Below are 18,295 nucleotides of genomic sequence, written 5' to 3' on the forward strand. Positions count from 1 at the left end.
CTGTCAGCTCCGCACAACGCGGCTGTTTCCGCTCGGCACCAGCACTCACTCTCCCGGCTTGCTTCAGCTAAAACAATCCCATTTGCTATTTTCATAAAATTAGTTCCTCTGCAGTTTCTATTAATCAGAACGTTCTTTGGAGAGAATTATACTGGGATTTCATCACCCTCTGAGTTCAACGGTTATGTGAATCTGATGAATTTTTATCACTTCTATGAGTGGCAGAGGAGGTAAAACACACACACACACCCACACCCACACACACACACACACACAAAACTTGGGTGGGCTGATGTAAGTGAGCAAAGAGCTCTTCTCTTTTATCTGCTGAAGTCTTACAGACCTGAGAACCTAGACCAGTCTCCCCAACCACACATCTGAGCAGCTTTCTCCCCAGAATACGTCTTGGGGTTATGGACTCTTAAAATCTTATGAAAACCATGGATACCACCGACCCCCCCAGAAAAGCCCACATATGCACATATACACTAAACCTTACCCTTTGGTGGGTTTGTGGACACCCACCTCCCCTCTCCACACATATGGCCCATCCATGGGCTCCAGAGTAAAAACTGTGTCCTATGCTTTTCTAATTGTCTTCACCTCCCTTAAGAAGCTTAGACTGGAATAGAAAGTCAGCTGCCTCTGAATTCCTTTGTTGAAAGAGAAAGATTTTTTTTAAAGGAAGAGCATAAAAGTGAGAAAGTTTTTCATGATGGCCATACACCTTTTGAGAAATGAGAAAAGTGGAAGACAGAAGACAACTCATATTGGCTGAAATAATGAAAGTCCAAGTATCCATAAATTGCTTATGGTGCAGTATATTTGGATGAGACATGAGATCAAAGTCAGGAAAGTTTTTGATTAACTCTCCTTGGCTCCAGACTATATAACATCATTCCCATCGTAAGTAAGATAAGCTCCATGTGAGAAAAGACACTTGAATGCAAAAAAAACTTAGACCAATGGAACCACGGTTCTAGTACCAGTTTTGTCCACTGACTATGTGATTTTTTTTTTGATAGATTTATTTATTTATTTATTTTTGGCTGCGTTGGGTCTTCATTGCTGTGCAGGGTGTTCTCTAGTCGCGGCGAGCGGGGGCTACTCTTCATTGCGGTGTGCGGGCTTCTCGTTGCGGTGGCTTCTCTTGTTGCAGAGCATGGGCTCTAGGCACACGGGCTTCAGTAGTTGTGGCACGTGTGCTCAGTAGTTGTGGCTTGCAGGCTCTAGAGCACAGGCTCAGTAGCTATGGCGCACGGGCTTAGTTGCTCCATGGCATGTGGGCTCTTCCTGGACCAGGGCTCGAACCCGTGACTCCTGCATTGGCAGGCGGATTCTTAACCACTGCGCCACCAGGGAAGCCCCTGACTCTGTGATTTTTAAGAAGAAGCAACTTATCGCTATCAATGTAAGATTTTTTTTTAATATATTAACACTAAATGATTTCAAAAGTCTGTTTCAGTTCCAACATTCCATGGAAACTGATTCATTAGAGACCTCTAAGATGGTAAGGATCAAAACATTTTCTAAGGGCCCAGTAGTAAATATTTTAGGCTTATGAGCTATACAGCCTCTGTATTAACTACTCAACTCTGCTGTTGTAAAATGAAAGCAGCCATATACAACATGTAAACATATGAGCATGTCTGTGCTCCAGTAAAGCTTCACTTAATGGACACTGAGATTTGAATTTCATATTTTTCACATTTTTCTTCTTTTGATTTTTTCCAACCATTTAAAAATGTAAAAATCATTCTTAGCTTGCAGGTCATAGAAAAAATAGATGGCAGGCCAGTTTAGGCCCACTGGCCATAGTTTGCTGACCCCTGATCTACGGCAATAGGTAAATATTATGATCTGAAACATCACAGTGGTGATTCTGGGTGAAGCTGGAAGGCCAGTAACTCAGGTTCAACTACTGACAATAGTACTGGGGGGAGGGGGCGTTTCTTTAACCCAGTTTTCCAATCAGCAGAATAGAACAATGGTAGGTCTGGAATCTCAGCGAATAACTAACAATTACTTAAGTTTGGGGTACATTTTCAGATCTGCAGAAATGCTAAAATAATCACAATACATGAGAAAATGTATACAAGAAATTCAGGGCTGTTTGGCAGAAAAAAACTTGATAACTATAAAACGAACAAGAAAACTTTATGTCTTCTCTTGAAATCATTCCTTGCACTCGGTAATCCTAATGACCCCTTTTTGCCACCCCACCTCTATCAGGCAGCATAACAAATGAGTTTACACATTTGAGAAAGAGGAAATTAGACATTGGTTATTACTGCTGTTTTTGCTTGGACTTTTTTGTTTAGGAGAAAAGAAAATTGTAATTAAACAAAATGATATTCATACATATATGGTACCTATGTACACCCTACAAGTACAATGTGAGTGATACATCTACAGCAGAGATATGGAATGCTGTATAACACTTGGTGTACAGAAGACAATTTTTAAAAACAGAAAGATTGGATAGTCAAGTAATCAATCTTCTGCAGAATGAACTTTGATTAAGTGACGGCAAAAGATGGAGTGCTATGGTAACAGCACTTCCCTCAATTTCAATGGGAGGGTAGGATATGAACATTTAATCAGAAAACTAATACCTTCTCCCAGTTAAGGGAGGATAGAGTTGGGTTTTGGGGGAGGGTTCCTTCTTATGAGAGAGAAAACCTAAAACGTTATCTCCATTCAGGAAGATGTAAGAAGTTTGCAGTGCTTCCTCAGTCATACCCTATTCTTAATTTATAATTTAACTAAAGTCAGTTTGATCACTAGGAGTATAAGAAGGTTAACTCCAAATCTCAAGCTTTTAAACACTTTCCCCCAAAATAGTAAAGGCCCAGAACTGGTCCTGAACAGTTGGTCTACACAACGTTATTGTCCATTATTTGCCTCTGCTCTGGCTGAGGCCAGTCTCCACATTATTCCCCAGATACTCAGTGGCCAATCTTGTCTCACCCTCTTTGTTCAAACTATTTTCTCTCCGTGGATCCCCTTCCATTTCTGTTTCACCTTTCCCATTCCTACCCATATGCCAGGGCCCAGCATTAGTTCTAGCTGTACCATGAAGACCCACAGTAACTCCAGCCAAAGCAATATTTCCCCCAAACAATACAAGTGAAGAAGTGCTCTGAAGACGACAGTGCTCCTGCAGATATGTAGTAGTATTATTATCTTTGGGGGAAATTAACTATAAATTAAGTTTGGCACATTGTCATATCTCTGTTTAGTGTTTCCTAATTGTTTCATGTGCTGTTGATGTCAACAAACCACAGGCTATTAAGGCAAGAGTCACATCGTATTTCTTTTGTATCCTCAAAGTCCCTACCAGTGCTTAGCTACAGTTACCATGCAATTCCAATGAAATGAATTAATCAAAATAATGGCTTTCTTAACCACAGAACTCCTCATTGGGCCATGTAAGGTTAAGTTGTTAAACACATAAGAAATCATTGTTTAGTACACATGACTGCAAATGAAACCTTGCAAGTAGAATAAATGTGAGACATACATTCAGTGGAATTCAACCATCTTCTTCCATTTCACTCATAAAGCTGTGATTCAGGAGCTGAATTCCCTAAATCAGAGATTCAGTGTTCCAGGATTGAACAGTTTGTTTCATGATGTTTCAGAATCTTGTGTAAGGTCAAAGGTTTGAATACTGCAGCCCTCCCATTTGGTCTTGTTTGTTTTGATTTTTGTCTGTTCACCTTTCCTGATTCAGCAATGGAGCATGCATCCTCTGTCTTATTTCCTTTGGCCTGATTTACAGGTCTTTTGGTCTAACAGGCTCTAGCCTCAGAACAAAATCATGGCAAGTTTTAGTTTGCAGTTAGGCAAGAGCAGTTTGCTAAAAGCATGGACCATTTCCAGATGCCTGGAGGCGTAGCTACAGAAGATTTACTTGATTTGACCCTGGCTCCTCTTCCCCAGTCTGTCCCGTGAGTAGAATGATTCTTGCTGCAGTGTACGTCGTAAGGCTAACGGAAGAATAATGCCAAATACAAAAAATCGAGGTAAGGACGAATGAAAACGTGATGTTATTACAAGGTGCTTCGGACTCGGTTCTCTCCAGAAGGCTTGTTAGGGACCCTTAATGACTGGGCCTGGCACCCTCTCTGAGGCCTAATTTGACTTGCCCCCAAATCCCGCGGTCCGCCGGAGCCAGTAGGTCGGGAACTGTGATGACCATTAGACTCCGGAATAGGCACTAAGGTCTAGAATGGAGGAAGAGGTGGCCTGGACTCTTCGCCTCACAGCCCTACGCTGCTGTCTCCATGGTAACAGCGAGGAAGGCCGGGAAAGCAGCTCTTCCGCCCAACAACCCGCCCTCAGGCTAGACTGACCAATGGTCCCGTGGGTTACCTAAGGGAAGGTGTGATAGACAACGGGGTGGGGCGAGCGTGGGGAGCCAGGACTGCCTCTATCCAATAGAACATGAGGCCGGTCTCAGGACCAACAGGCACCGGCCAATCGGAGGGCGTAACGGAGGGCGACGTGCCCACCCACCACGCTCCGCGTTGCCTGGAGCCGCGGCGGTTGTAAGCAAATGAGGGGGAATTTGGGCGTTGAAAGAGCGGCGCTGATTAGCGAATCCGGAATTGCCTGGATGAAAACCCACTTGTGATTCGCCCTGAGTAGACCAAATCCCTTGTGGGCTGAAACAGGCCGGACTGAGAGGTGTGAGTAGGGGACCCGGGAGATGGGGAGCCAGAAGGGGGGGGCGGGGAGGTAAGATGAGTGGGGGTGGCCGCGGAGAGGAGAGAATGGAAGGGGATGGGGCTGAGAAGGCTAGAGGAAGGCGTGGGCGGATGGCGGTGCAGGGACCTCTCAGGCTACCCTCACCGCCGATCTGGACCCAAGGCCTGGCGGCCAATAATTGCTGAATTGGGGGCGGAAAAGGCAGGAATGCTTTATTTCTCATGCTCTTAAGAAAGTGACATGTCAGTGCCCGGTTCGAAATACCTTGTGACCGAAACCTTAATCTCTCTCCCAGCTACTGGTAGGTAGCAGGCGAAAATTCTGAAGATGAGACCTGAGGGCACTGTTTTCCTGTCGCCAGTTTGAATCTGCGACAGGGCGGGGAAATTTAGACTAATACCTTCTCCCAGTTAAGGGAGGACAGAGTTGGGTTTTGGGTCCTTCTTATGAGAGAGAAAACCTAAAACGTTATCTCCATTCAGGAAGATGTAAGAAGTTTGCAGTGCTTCCTCAGTCATGCCCTATTCTTTTTTTTAAGATATGGCAATTTATTATTTATTTTTTATTTATTTATGGCTGTGTTGGGTCTTCGTTTCTGTGCGAGGGCTTTCTCTAGCTGTGGCAAGCGGGGGCCACTCTTCATCGCGGTGCGCGGGTCTTTCACTATCGCGGCCTCTCTTGTTGCGGAGCACAGGCTCCAGACGTGCAGGCTCAGTAATTGTGGCTCACGGGCCCAGTTGCTCCGCGGCATGTGGGATCTTCCCAGACCAGGGCTCGAACCCGTGTCCCCTGCATTGGCAGGCAGATTCTCAACCACTGCGCCACCAGGGAAGCCCCGGGAAGCCCCCATGCCCTATTCTTAATTTATAATTTAACTAAAGTCAGTTTGATCACTAGGAGTATAAGAAGGTTAACTCCAAATCTCAAGCTTTTAAACACTTTCCCCCAAAATAGTAAAGGCCCAGAACTGGTCCTGAACAGTTGGTCTACACAACGTTATTGTCCATTATTTGCCTCTGCTCTGGCTGAGGCCAGTCTCCACATTATCCCCCAGATACTCAGTGGCCAATCTTGTCTCACCCTCTTTGTTCAAACTATTTTCTCTCCGTGGATCCCCTTCCATTTCTGTTTCACCTTTCCCATTCCTACCCATATGCCAGGGCCCAGCATTAGTTCTAGCTGTACCATGAAGACCCACAGTAACTCCAGCCAAAGCAATATTTCCCCCAAACAATACAAGTGAAGAAGTGCTCTGAAGACGACGGTGCTCCTGCAGATATGTAGTAGTATTATTATCTTTGGGGGAAATTAACTATAAATTAAGTTTGGCACATTGTCATATCTCTGTTTAGTGTTTCCTAATTGTTTCATGTGCTGTTGATGTCAACAAACCACAGGCTATTAAGGCAAGAGTGACATCGTATTTCTTTTGTATCCTCAAAGTCCCTACCAGTGCTTAAATCAGATGGAGAAAGACAAGTATCGTATGATTTCACTCATACATGGAATAGACAAACAAAAATGAACAAACCAAACCAAACAAAAAGAAGACATAGATCCAGAGAACAGAGTAGTGATTATCAGAGGGGGAGGGGGGAGGGTGCAAAATGGGTAAAGGGGATCAAATGTAGGGTGACAGATGGAAACTAAATTTTTGGTGGTGAGCACACAGTAGGGCATATAGAAGTGGAAATATAATGTTGTACACATGAAACATATAATGTTATAAACCAGTGTTACCTCAATAAAAAATAAATCTTTAGGAAAGAAAAAAGAAAACAGTGGGTTACAGGAGTGAACTGCCCTTCTGGAGGATTCTTCTTCATTTTCCTTTATAGCTGTTCCAAACCTTCAAAGATAATTGGGCGGGGGGCGTAACTTTCACACTTTTTTTCTACTTTAAACACTTCAATATGGTTTGAATTTTAAAATATTAGGATAATGCCTCTACCTTTATAATGAAATAAAATGCAAGTCTGGGAAAAATCAATTGTCACGCTACCAAAATGCCATTGATGTGGCATCATCTGTTAACGCGCTGACAGAAAAGGGGGATCAGTGTATCCAGATTACACCCTTCCACCCTTTTTCCTGCATGCTTCTGTGATTTGAGAGTGCATAGCGACTGTCGTCCGTTAACCACACCACTCGGGCCCCCAGCAGGCAGCCCTCCAGTGCCGGCTTCTGCACTGGGGTCAGTACCTCCTAATTCCCGCAGATTCTAAGCAGGGCTCATTCTCTTTCCTTCCTCGCTCCCCAGAGACAAACACTCTTCTGAAATTGCTTTCCATCATTTATGCCCATGTTTTTATGTTTACTGTATATGTGTAGCTCATAAGCTATATGTATATTACTATTTAGGTATTTTTTAAATTTTAAAGATACAAGTAGCATAGTACTGTGGGCTTCATTTTGCAACTTGCTTTTAGACTCAATATTGTTTCTGAGATACATTCATATCAATAAGGCCAGCTCAAGTTCATTCATTTTAAGTGTTCATTCTGAGTATATAATACCCATTCCCTTACTGATGGACATTTAGATTTTTTCAGATGTTTTGCTATTATGAACACCCTTCTACATGTCTCTTTATGCCAGAGTTTATCTAGGACCGTGGTTCTTTAAGGGGATGGTAATGCCCCTTTGGTCATTTTGGAATTCGTGAGGGCACCCCTGGTTATTATTGTGATTTTGGAGACACTACCAGGGTTTACAAAGCAGGTCTGGGGACGCTAGAAGTCCTGCAATATACTGGACAGCCCCTCATAGTAAAGAATCGTCCTTCCTCCTGCACAACTTTTGAGTGTCTCACAGGATACTCATTTATAATATGAGCCTAGAACCTAACTCCATTTTTTGTATAAGCATAATGTATTTTTTGGCACAGTTTAATATAGTAAAATTTCCAGGAATGCAACTGTAATGTAAATCAAGGGGAAAGTATACTTATCTGTGGTTTGGAACTTTTTAACAAGAGTTGTTCATCACTCTAGAAAACCCCGTACCTGAAGGCAGCCCAGCTCGTGGTATTTGAGTTGCTGTATAATACACCTGCATCAGCCAGCATTTGTAGCTTTTGCGTTCATGGTGATTCTAAGTTTAGGTGCGAGCATCTGAGTGCGTTACTTCCTTATGTATTCTAGTGTAGTCAGCCTGAACATTTGTATATTTAAACATATGCTGTTTTATTATGAAGTACTTTCCATTTAAAATTGGCTTCTGCGTATAATATAAAGTAGAGATCTGGTTTTATTCTTTTCTGATTGGATAATCACTTGTCCCAACACTATCTATGAAATCCTCTACCCAGTGACTATAAAGCCAACTCTGTCTTGTGCAAAGTTCTCATAAATGCATGGATCTGCTTCTGGGTTCTCTGTTTTATTCCACTGGCTCACGTGTCTTTATGCCACTATCACACTGTTTTAATTACCTTGGTTTTATAATGTGTCTTGCGGCAGTTGGTAACACGAAAGGCAAGTTTCCATCCTGTTCTCAAAATTGTTTTCGCTATTCTTGGGCTTTTGCTTTTCCATATGAATTTAGGATCAGTTTTCAAGTTCCACAAAAAATTACTTTGAGATTTTGGTTAGAATTGCATTGAACTGATAGATTAAGGAAAATTGAGATATTTCAATATTAAACCATCCCATCCATTCAGGAACATGAGTTATTTCTCTATTCAGGCCTTTTAAAAATATGTATCTTCAAATAAAGTTTTATAATTTTTGCTATAAAAATCTTCACATCTTTTGTTGGATTTATTCCTACTTATACATGTATACTTATTCATACACACATCTTTTTATTGCAAAAGTTTCAAATATATTCAGAAGTGCAGAAAATAGTATAGCAAACATTCATATATTCACCACCCAGCTTCAACAGTTAACTCATGACCAGCCTTGTTTCATATTAGCCCCCGTCTTCTCCTCTCCCCTGAATAATTACAAAGTTCCCAGACATCGTTTTCTCTTATCTCTGGTGTGCGTGTGTGTGTACCTGTATATCAGAAATAATCTTGTAGCAGTATAACCACAACACCATCACATTTTTTAAAAATTTATTTATTTATTTATTTATTTATTTTTGGCTGCCTTGGGTCTTCGTTGCTGTGCATGGGCTTTCTCCAGTTGCAGCGAGCAGAGGCTACTCTTCGTTGCGGTGCATGGACTTCTCATTGCAGTGGCCTCTCTTGTTGCGGAGCACGAGCTCTAGGTGCACTGGCTTCAGTAGTTGCAGTAGGCGGGCCTCAGCAGTTGCAGCACGCAGGCTCAATAGTTGTGGCTCACAAGCTCTAGAGTTCAAGCTCAGTAGTTATGGTGCATGGGCTTAGTTGCTCCATGGCACGTGGGATTTTCCCAGACCAGGGCTCGAACCCGTGTCCCCTGCATTGGCAGGCGGATTCCCAACCACTGCGCCACCAGGGAAGTCCCCACATTTTTAAAAAAACAATATTTTTCATTTAAAAAATAAACAGCAATTCCTTAATATCATCAAGTATCCAGATACTGTTCAGATTTCCCCAGTCATCTCATAAAAGGTTTTGTATAGTTGGTTTGTTTGAATCAGGACCCAAACAAGGCCCATATATTGCATTTGTCTGGTATGTCTCTTCAGACTTTCTTTGAAGTAAACTTTTTTGGAATAAAAAAAAAAAGGTATAACACACATACCAAAAAATATGCAAATCAGAAGTCTACAGCTAGATACAATTTAACAGAATTAACAAAGCCATGTAACCAACACCCAGATGAAGAAACAAAATTTCATAAGCACCCCAGAGCCCCCTTCAGGCCCCCTCCAGTCACTACTTTCTACAAGGTAACCACACTCCTGACTTCTAACCCCAAAATTAGTTTGACCTGTTTTTAAACATTATATATGTGGAATTATACAGTATGAACTCTTTTGCCTTTAGCTTTTTACACTCAATATTTGCAAAACTCACCCACATTGCTGGGTATAGTTGTAGTTTGTTCATTTTTGCTGCTTTCTACTATACCATTGTATGAATGAAGAGATTGTAAGTATAATACCACACTTTAACTATTCGACTGATGGATATTTAGGTTGTTTCAGTTTTTAACTATTTCAAATAGGGCTGCAGTGAACTTTTGTAAATGTCTTTTAGTGAACTTATGTGTATGTGTCTGTTGGGGACACACCCAGGAAGAGAAGAGCTGGGTCTAGGGTTCACGTATATTCAGCTTTATTAGATATTACCAAAGAGTCTCCAAAGCGGTAGTAACAACTTAGACTCTCACCAGCAGGATATGAGGGTTCCAGTTACTCCACATCTTTGTCAACACTTGGTGTTATCTGTCATTTTCATTTTAGCCATTCTGGTAGGTGTCTAGAGGTACTGCATTTTGGTTTTCATTTGCAATTTCCTGATGACTAATGAAGTTGGGCACCTTTTCACATATTTGTTGGCCACTTGTATATCCTCTTTGTCAAGTGTTTATTCTTAGCTGCTTGATCTATCAGTTTCTGAAAGAGGTATATTAAAATCTTGCACGAAATTTGTGGGCTTTTCCGTTTATTGCGGTGATTCAGTTTTGGCTTTATATGTTTTGAGGCTTTGTTTTAGGTTCATGTGTTTTGAGTTGTATTCTTTTGTTAAATTATTCCTTTTGTGACTGTCGTTATTAATATTTTTCAAAGCTTTACACTCTGTTTTGCTTGATGCTGATATTGCTTTACCAGACTGTATTTTGTTTTGTTTTGCTTGTTTTTTTCTTTTTTTTGGTAATTGTGGTAAAAAACACATATATATATTTTACTACCCTAACCATTTTTGAGTGTTCAGCAGTGTTAAGTATATTCACATCATTGTGTAACAGATCTCTAGAACTTTTTCATCTTGCACAACTGAAACTCTGTATCCATTGAACAATTCCCCTTTTCCCCTCTTTTTGTTTTGGTAGTATTTGCTTTGTATGTCTTTTTCACTCTGTATTTTCAGCCTCTCTCTCATTATGCTTTCTGCACAGCTATTATAAAGAGCTGTTCGAAAAGAAAATCTAATATAAGAATCTCTTTTAATAGTCAAGTGTAATCTGCTTACATTTACTATGATTACTGTTATATTTGGGCTTAGTTTTACAGACTTATTTTGTATTTTCCTTTGCTTCTTTCCATTCCTGCCTTCTGCTTTCTTCCTTTATTTTTCTCACTCTACTAGTATGGAAGTTATTCATCCTATTTATGTTATCTTGTGTTTACCTATGTGTTTTTTTAACATGCATATTTAGCTTAACAAAGCGCATAGGTAAAATCATTAATTCTCACCTCTTCAGAGCAAAATAATAACTATGGAATGATTTAACTTTGAGCTGTCCTTTCTCACCTTCCACTTGTCGACAAATATTTTAGTTCTTCCTTGTTTTTAACTCATCAAGAAATTAGTCCTTATCATTAAAGAAGTCTTTACTGTCAGTATTTACTAATATTTTTCTCACCATTCCTCCTTACATCTCACACCTTCTTTCTTAGTTCATTTTCCTTCTTGGTGATGTATATCTATGAGGGGTGAACTCCATTCCAGTCTTTGTATGTCTGAAAACCTCTATTTTACACTCACTCCAGTGGGAACCTTGCATGCTGACCTCCCTCCAGAGAGGTTTCCATTTGTCTCTGCTGGGATCCTATGGGCTTCTCACTGTTAGTGTGGCTTTCATGTTACTCTTACTACTTGGGATTCCCACACCTCAGTGGTAGTGTGATCCGAACCCCTCTCCCGCGTGTGATGAAGGATTGGGATGCAGATTTCTCTTGGGTTGTTCTTTTTTCACCCATGGGCTCAGGTTCTTGGCCCGCTTTCTTCCAACCACGTCAGCATCAAATTTTTTAGTCCCTGTTTCAAAGACAGCTGAGCCCTTACAGAGCCCATTTTTATACCTTGTTCTCAGTTCTAGTTCTCTGTATCATGGGTCTGAGACCTCACCTGTCGAGGAGAGGACCACTCCTAAGGTTTGCACCTGGTTCCAGGACCCCTGCAGGTCTTTGGGCTCAGCTCCTGCTTACTATCCAGGCTTTGAGTTACATTTTTGTTTATAGCACTTAAGGATTTCCCTTTATTGCTTTCAAGCTGCGCTGTGTATTAAATTCTTTTCGTTCTATTTTATTAAGCCTTTCTATGTGTTTGCTGTTGTGTGGGGTAATTCCCGTGTCAGCTCTGTCCAGCATATTGACCAGAAGCCAGAGTCATCTTTCTCTAAGATTAGATACGATCCTATCACTCCTTCACTGGACTTTTGTGGGCTTGTTAGCACTGCTTCATGTATTCATCCAACAAATATCTATTACTTATAACCTCTGTAGAAAAGAACCGGCAAGACTGTAGTGAGCAAGATACAAAGTCTCTGCCCTCCTGGAGTTTACTATTCTAGCTGGAGAGACAGAAAGTAAACCTGTGAACAATAAATCAGAATGTGAACTACAGCTTGTGAAGTGCGCTCTGAAGGAACTGGAGTGAACGTGGGTTCCTTTAGCTGGGACAGTCAGGGAAGACCTCTCTGAGGAGGCTGCGTTTAAAGCTGGGTCAGAAGGACGAGGAGCAGCCAGCCCTGCAAATGGTAGACGGCTTCTCTGGGGTCAGGGGTTCATTCCAGGCAGTGGAAACAGCAGGCACAAGGACCCAGAGGTGGGAAAACCCTTGGCATATTGAGTTACTGAGGACACCCGACACCCCTGTGCTCTAATGAGGGCGGAATGGGCAAGGGGGCCACGCCCACCTGCTGCCAGGCCTCTCTGCCCACCTCTCCCTTACTCTGTCCTCTGGCCATGGTTCTCTCCCAAATGGGCCCATGCAAAGTCACCTCTTTTGTAAAGCCCTTCTCAAGTCTCAATTCCCATTGCACTTTGTTTTTCCTGCTGATCACAATGGAGAGTTTTCTGCATAGCAGTGTTCTCCAATAGGTCTTAAGCTTCTGTCAGAAGAAATGTCTTATTTACCTTGTGATCCCCAGCTTATAGCAATGCTCTACAAGGTAGGTGCAAAATAAATGTTGACTGGGACTTCCCTGGCAGTCCAGTGGTTAACACCCCACGCTTCCAATGCAGGGGGCGTGGGTTCGATCCCTGGTTGGGGAATTGAGATCCCACATGCCTCTCCATGTGGTAAAATAAATAAATAAATGTTGAGTGAATTTATGTAGGGTTTTGTTGGTTAGCAGTTCATGCTTAGGACTTACTTTCCAATATCTTTATAACAGAAATTCTCATAGGTAATCATTTTTGTGGTATTTAAGCCATTAGGGTAAAGAAAACCATCAGCCTGAGGAGGAAATTGTGTACTTAAGGCTTGCCTCTGATACTGAAAGGGAAAATCAGGGGAGGTACTATATGGTGTTACCCTGGAGTGGGTTGAACGGTGGCGCCAAGAAAGATATGTCCACATCTTAACCCCTGGAACCTGTGAATGTGACAGGTTTATTTGGAAAATGGGTCTTTGCAGATGCAATTAAGTTAAGGATCTTGAGATGAGATCATGATGGATCATTTGGGTGGAACTAAATCCAATGACAAGTGTCCCCAGAAGAGATGGGACAGGAAGAAGACAGAGACACAGGGGAGGCCATGTGAAGACGGAGGCAAAGATTGCAATGATGCAGCCACAAGCCAAGGAACACCTGGGGCCACCAGGAGCTGGAAGAGGCAGGAAGAATTCTCTCTTAGAGCCTTTGGAAAAAAGTGTGACCTGGCTGACACGTTAGTTTCAGAATTCTGGCCCCCAGGACTGTGAGTGTATAGCTGTCTGTTACTGTGAGCCACCGGGCTTGTTAATACTATCCCGTCACCTTATACCGCAGTTACGTCTTCTGCGACATGGACGTAATACCTACCTCAGAAGCTTATTGCTGTGATTGAATGCACTATATTTGTAAGATACTTAGCACAAGTGAACGTTCAGAAGCAGGGATGGCTCTTCTTCTTCTCCAAGGATTAGGAGTTTCTGTCTTGTGATTGCCTGCGGAGTCACAGCTCCCACCACAGACTTAACCCGAGAGCTTCGACTTCTCGTGGGCCCTGGAGCTCTCGGGTCCTGGTACCTTTTACAGCCCTCGGTTAGGGTTTTGTATCAAGGGAGAATCCAGCTCGTAGGTTGTGGGAAGATAAACTCAGATTCCGAATTTGAAGTGACCCACGTGGAGCAGAAAGCAGCTTCTCAGTCCTCACCAAAAAAGAAAGGTTTAGGTTCTAAATTTTTAATTCCTATTAAGGGACTCGACATTCCCAAAGACCTGTACTGACGAATCCTCCTACCACAGCAATCATCAAAAATTCCCCAGAATGAATTGGGACTTTCTGTGTTTGTCTGACCGCCCACCAGGAAACCCAGGAGCGCACGGAAGCCTGGCGGTACCCACAGCACCGGGGACGGACGGCTCCTCGGGCCGGGGGGTCCAGGCCTGCAGCTCTCCGCTGCCTCCCCTGCATGGCTGGCACCGTGCTGGGCGTGGGGGCCGGCGTGTTCGTCCTCGCCCTGCTCTGGGTGTCAGTGCTGCTGCTGTGTCTGCTGCTGTCCAGAGCCTCAGGTATAGCTAGGTAAGGCCTTCTCTCCAGCCAGCAGTCCCAGGTAAAAGCGATTGGAAGTGCCATCGCTGACGCTCGTGAAACGTTTAGAATTCAGAAGCTCATTGTTGTAACTACTGGCAGTTTGAATGAGTTGCATTTTCACTTCATCATAAGCACTAACTGTGTTATTTATGCTCGGAAGCAGAGGTGGGAGGAGAAGGGGAGTGGTGTTTGTCAGCTCTCAGTGTTGAGGAGATGGGGGGACACAGGGGATGAAAAGGGAATCCGCTTTCGGTGCCTGTTGAGTTTCTTGGGGTTGTATGTGTGCGTGTTTCTTAATTGTTGAGATTTATGGCAGGCACTGGGTCCAGCCCCTGAGGCTCCAGACCCGGGTCCTGGGACGCTGAAGAGTCGTAGGTGACTTGGGCTGGCGTTGACTTAAGAAAGAATCAGGCCATAAACTGACTCTAAGGTCACCGTAGAGTCACACTCCCTGGCCAGACAGTGTAGGTACAAATCAGCAAGTTACATCATTTACTCAAGTTTCCTGGTTTAAAACACAGCACTGGGGGGGCGGGGCTGCTTCGCTTTTTCCCGATCATGACCGCACAGAGGCAAAGGTAAAAACTACCAATTCCCATTCTTAGGAATTTGGAGTTCCCAGGAATAAACAGAAATGCGTCCCGCTGGTACCTGTCTGGGAAGGAGGGTTTTGGGATGAAGGGGAAAACATTTCTAAATTCCCTGGGCGGTGTGGGCAGCACACTGGGCCCTGTTAATGGACTGAAACAGGATATCCACCCAGGGAAGAGCCAGTCCCGGCCTAGCTGATTAGAAGGGAGACCGAACAGTGCTTTTAACCCTCTGTCTTTCACTGCCAGGTTCTCCGTCATTTTCGTGTTCCTCGGTGCTCTCATCATCACGGCAGTTCTGTTGCTGTTCCCCCGAGCCAGTGAATTCCCCGCCCCTGAGGCCGAGACGAAGGTAAGACGAAGGTAAAACCATGGGTTTTGTTTTGCATCCTGGGTTGTGTCTCTTCTTTCTCTTGCTCTGGACCTCCATCCTGCCGCACATGGTCCCTGATGCCAGGAGGGCCGAAGTGTGTTAGAAAAATTGTAAAGTTGAAACCAGGATGGGGGGAGCTCAGAGGGAGTTTTAACCCCCTCCCCCCTCCCCCAGGAAGAGACAGTCCTTCCGATGCCCCCTTGCGACACCCCCGGGCAGCTGTTTGCCTAATCTGTTCTCGTCTCCAGTTTGCATCAAATGGAACGAGCAGTGAGCCCAGAAGCCACCTCGTGGTGTGAGGGCCGGAGTCAGGCAGACAGGCGGGAAGAGCCTGCCCTGAGTAAGAGGCTCCCACTCCTGGTGGCCTCGGCTCGGAAACGCGCACCCCGGGCAGCACCGAGGCAGTGCTCTCGGGTGCTGGACGACATGCATTGTCACCTCCGTGTGTTTGCATTTTTCCACTTGTGGCAAGGAGGGAGTACCTTCCATAGAGAAGAGCAGTGAGGAAGCAGTGAGGAAGGCTTTCTCTGGAAAGTGGGAGTCGTAGAGATTGGTGCATTTAACACTAACAGCCTTTGGGGAAGCCCCTTTGGTCGTCGTTTCTAGAACCACATCTCCCAGCACCTACCTGTCTACGTGGATTTTTATCATCTCTCCTAGACCCCACCCATTCTGGTTCATTCCTGACTGGGGCTCTGGCTTTACCATACAGAGCTGGTCTCAGATCCCTCCAATCTTTTTTTTTTTTTTTAATTTATTTTATTTATTTTATTTATTTATTTTTGGCTGTGTTGGATCTTCGTTTCTGTGCGAGGGCTTTCTCTAGTTGCGGCAAGTGGGGGCCACTCTTCATCGCGGTGCGCGGGCCTCTCACTATCGTGGCCTCTCTTGTTGCGGAGCACAGGCTCCAGACGCGCAGGCTCAGTAATTGTGGCTCACGGGCCTAGTTGCTCTGCGGCATGTGGGATCTTCCCAGACCAGGACTCGAACCCGTGTCCCCTGCATTGGCAGGCAGATTCTCAACCACTGCGCCACCAGGGAAGCCCCGATCCCTACGATATTGATCACAGTATTGACTTCCTGTGTCCCATTACTTTTTCGAGCAGCTTCTTTCCTCTGTTTTAATTTTTAAGCTGTCATGGTGATAACAGCTAATGTTTTTTTTGTTTTTTTTGTTTTAATTTTTAATTAATTAATTTATTTATTTATGGCTGTGTTGGGTCCTCGTTTCTGTGCGAGGGCTTTCTCTAGTTGTGGCAAGCGGGGGCCACTCTTCATCGCGGTGCGTGGGCCTCTCACTATTGCGGCCTCTCTTGTTGCGGAGCACAGGCTCCAGATGCACAGGCTCAGTAATTGTGGCTCACGGGCCTAGTTGCTCCGCGGTATGTGGGATCTTCCCAGACCAGGGCCCGAACCCGTGTCCCCTGCATTGGCAGGCAGATTCTCAACCACTGCGCCACCAGGGAAGCCCGCAGCTAATGTTTTTTAAGGCATCACTGTGTGCCAGGTCCTGTGCTAAGCCTGTTATTGACAAGCTCTCATGTAAACCTCAGGACAACCCTAAGTGGTATGACACAGGTGCTGTCAGTGTCCCCAGTTCATAGGTAAGGACGCCGAGGCTGGAAGGGGTTAGGGTAACTTGCCCAAGGTCATACATGTATAGGAAGAGGCAGAGCAAGGATTCAAGCTGAGGTCTGTCTTCAAAACCTTCATTGTTGGGGACTCCACAGAATATCGAGGACCTTCACAGCAAGTGCAGAGGCGACTATTTTGACACTAGACACTAGACTACACAAAATGACATAACTCCTGAACTAAAATCGGCACACATTTCCAGTTCTATCTAGGACTGACCATGGCAAAAGGGAGGAAATTTGTTCTGAAAATTCCAAGGGAAATAATACTTACCACACAAAACTGAGGAATTATTTTCATACATGCCAGGTTTTTTTTTGGTCAACATTTGAAAACCACTCTGACTGTGTCAGGACTGTGTGTGTGAGCTGGGGCGCAGGCTCCCACCCTGGTTTTCCTGTCTACAATGGGGAGAGCGATGAAGGCTGCGTATTTCTGGATTGCTGCAGATGTGGACATTGGAAGAAGGGCACAGAGCAAACACTGTTTTGAAATCAATCCCTCTTTCCTCTGTCATATGAGATTCAGACCCAGGAGAGCAGAATGAGCTTTGAGCAAAATATGTTCGTCAGCATGGCCAGCAGGATCTCATTTTCAGGTTTTGAGCACCAGCCCCTGCAGCAGCTTGGCTCAATACTGTATCAATAATACATGGCCTGGGCCTTCCTCACCCAAAGCCTGCTAATTGGCTAATTAAAAAGTGAACCGCGTTGAACCAGCAAACACACAGCTCGCAAGAGACTTGTTCAGTCCTGGAGCCAAGGTCAAAGTTATGTTAAAGCGCTTTCATCAAGCTGACCTTTGTTGTAAGTTGGCTGTTAGGGTAATCTCTGGAGCAGCCCTTTCCTTCTTGGTGTCTTTGGAACTCAGTGATCACAGCAGAGCTCGGACTTGAAAGGTGCTTTGTGTATTGCCACTGTATTAGTTACCTACTGCTGCTGTAACAAATTACCACAAAATTAGGGGCTTACAACACAAATTTACTGTCTTATATAGTTCCGTAGGTTAGAAGCCCCAAATCAGCCTCACTGGGCTAAAATCAAGGGGTTGGCAGGGCTGTCTTCCTTTCTGGAGGTTCTGCGGAAGGATGTTTCCGTGCCCTTTCCTGCTTCTGGAGGCCACCCTCGGCTTTCAGTCCCCTCGCTCCATCTTCAGAGCCAGCAAAGTAACGTCTCTCTGACTCTGCCTCCATCCTCACATCTTTCTCTCTGACCCTCTCTCCTGCACCCCTCTACCACTTCTAAAGACCCTTGGGATTACATAGGGCCACCTGTATTGGACAGTTCAGGCCAATCTCCCTATTTTAAGGTCAGCTGATTAGCAACCTTAATTCCATCTACAACCTTAATTCTCCTTTGTCATGTAATTTAACATATTCAGACTTTCTGGAGATGAGGATGTGTACATGTTAGGGCTGTTA

At 44.1% G+C, this 18,295-nt stretch overlaps 1 protein-coding gene across 3 annotated transcripts in view; it reads left to right on the plus strand.

Annotated features, from left to right (window-relative positions):
• The first annotated feature begins 4,667 nt into the window (after positions 1 to 4,667).
• The window catches only part of TMEM218 (transmembrane protein 218), a 28,561-nt gene continuing 14,933 nt past the window's right edge, over positions 4,668 to 18,295 (plus strand). For all 3 annotated transcript variants that reach the window (XM_059930126.1, XM_059930125.1, XM_059930124.1), the window contains exons 1-3: positions 4,668 to 4,694; positions 14,051 to 14,265; positions 15,117 to 15,219. In XM_059930126.1, the coding sequence (XP_059786109.1) occupies positions 14,156 to 14,265; positions 15,117 to 15,219 (213 nt within the window). In that variant the 5' untranslated portion in view covers positions 4,668 to 4,694; positions 14,051 to 14,155. The remainder of the gene's footprint in view (positions 4,695 to 14,050; positions 14,266 to 15,116; positions 15,220 to 18,295) is intronic.

The sequence above is a fragment of the Balaenoptera ricei genome, chromosome 8 (assembly GCF_028023285.1).
Source record: "Balaenoptera ricei isolate mBalRic1 chromosome 8, mBalRic1.hap2, whole genome shotgun sequence".
NCBI lineage: Eukaryota > Metazoa > Chordata > Mammalia > Artiodactyla > Balaenopteridae > Balaenoptera > Balaenoptera ricei.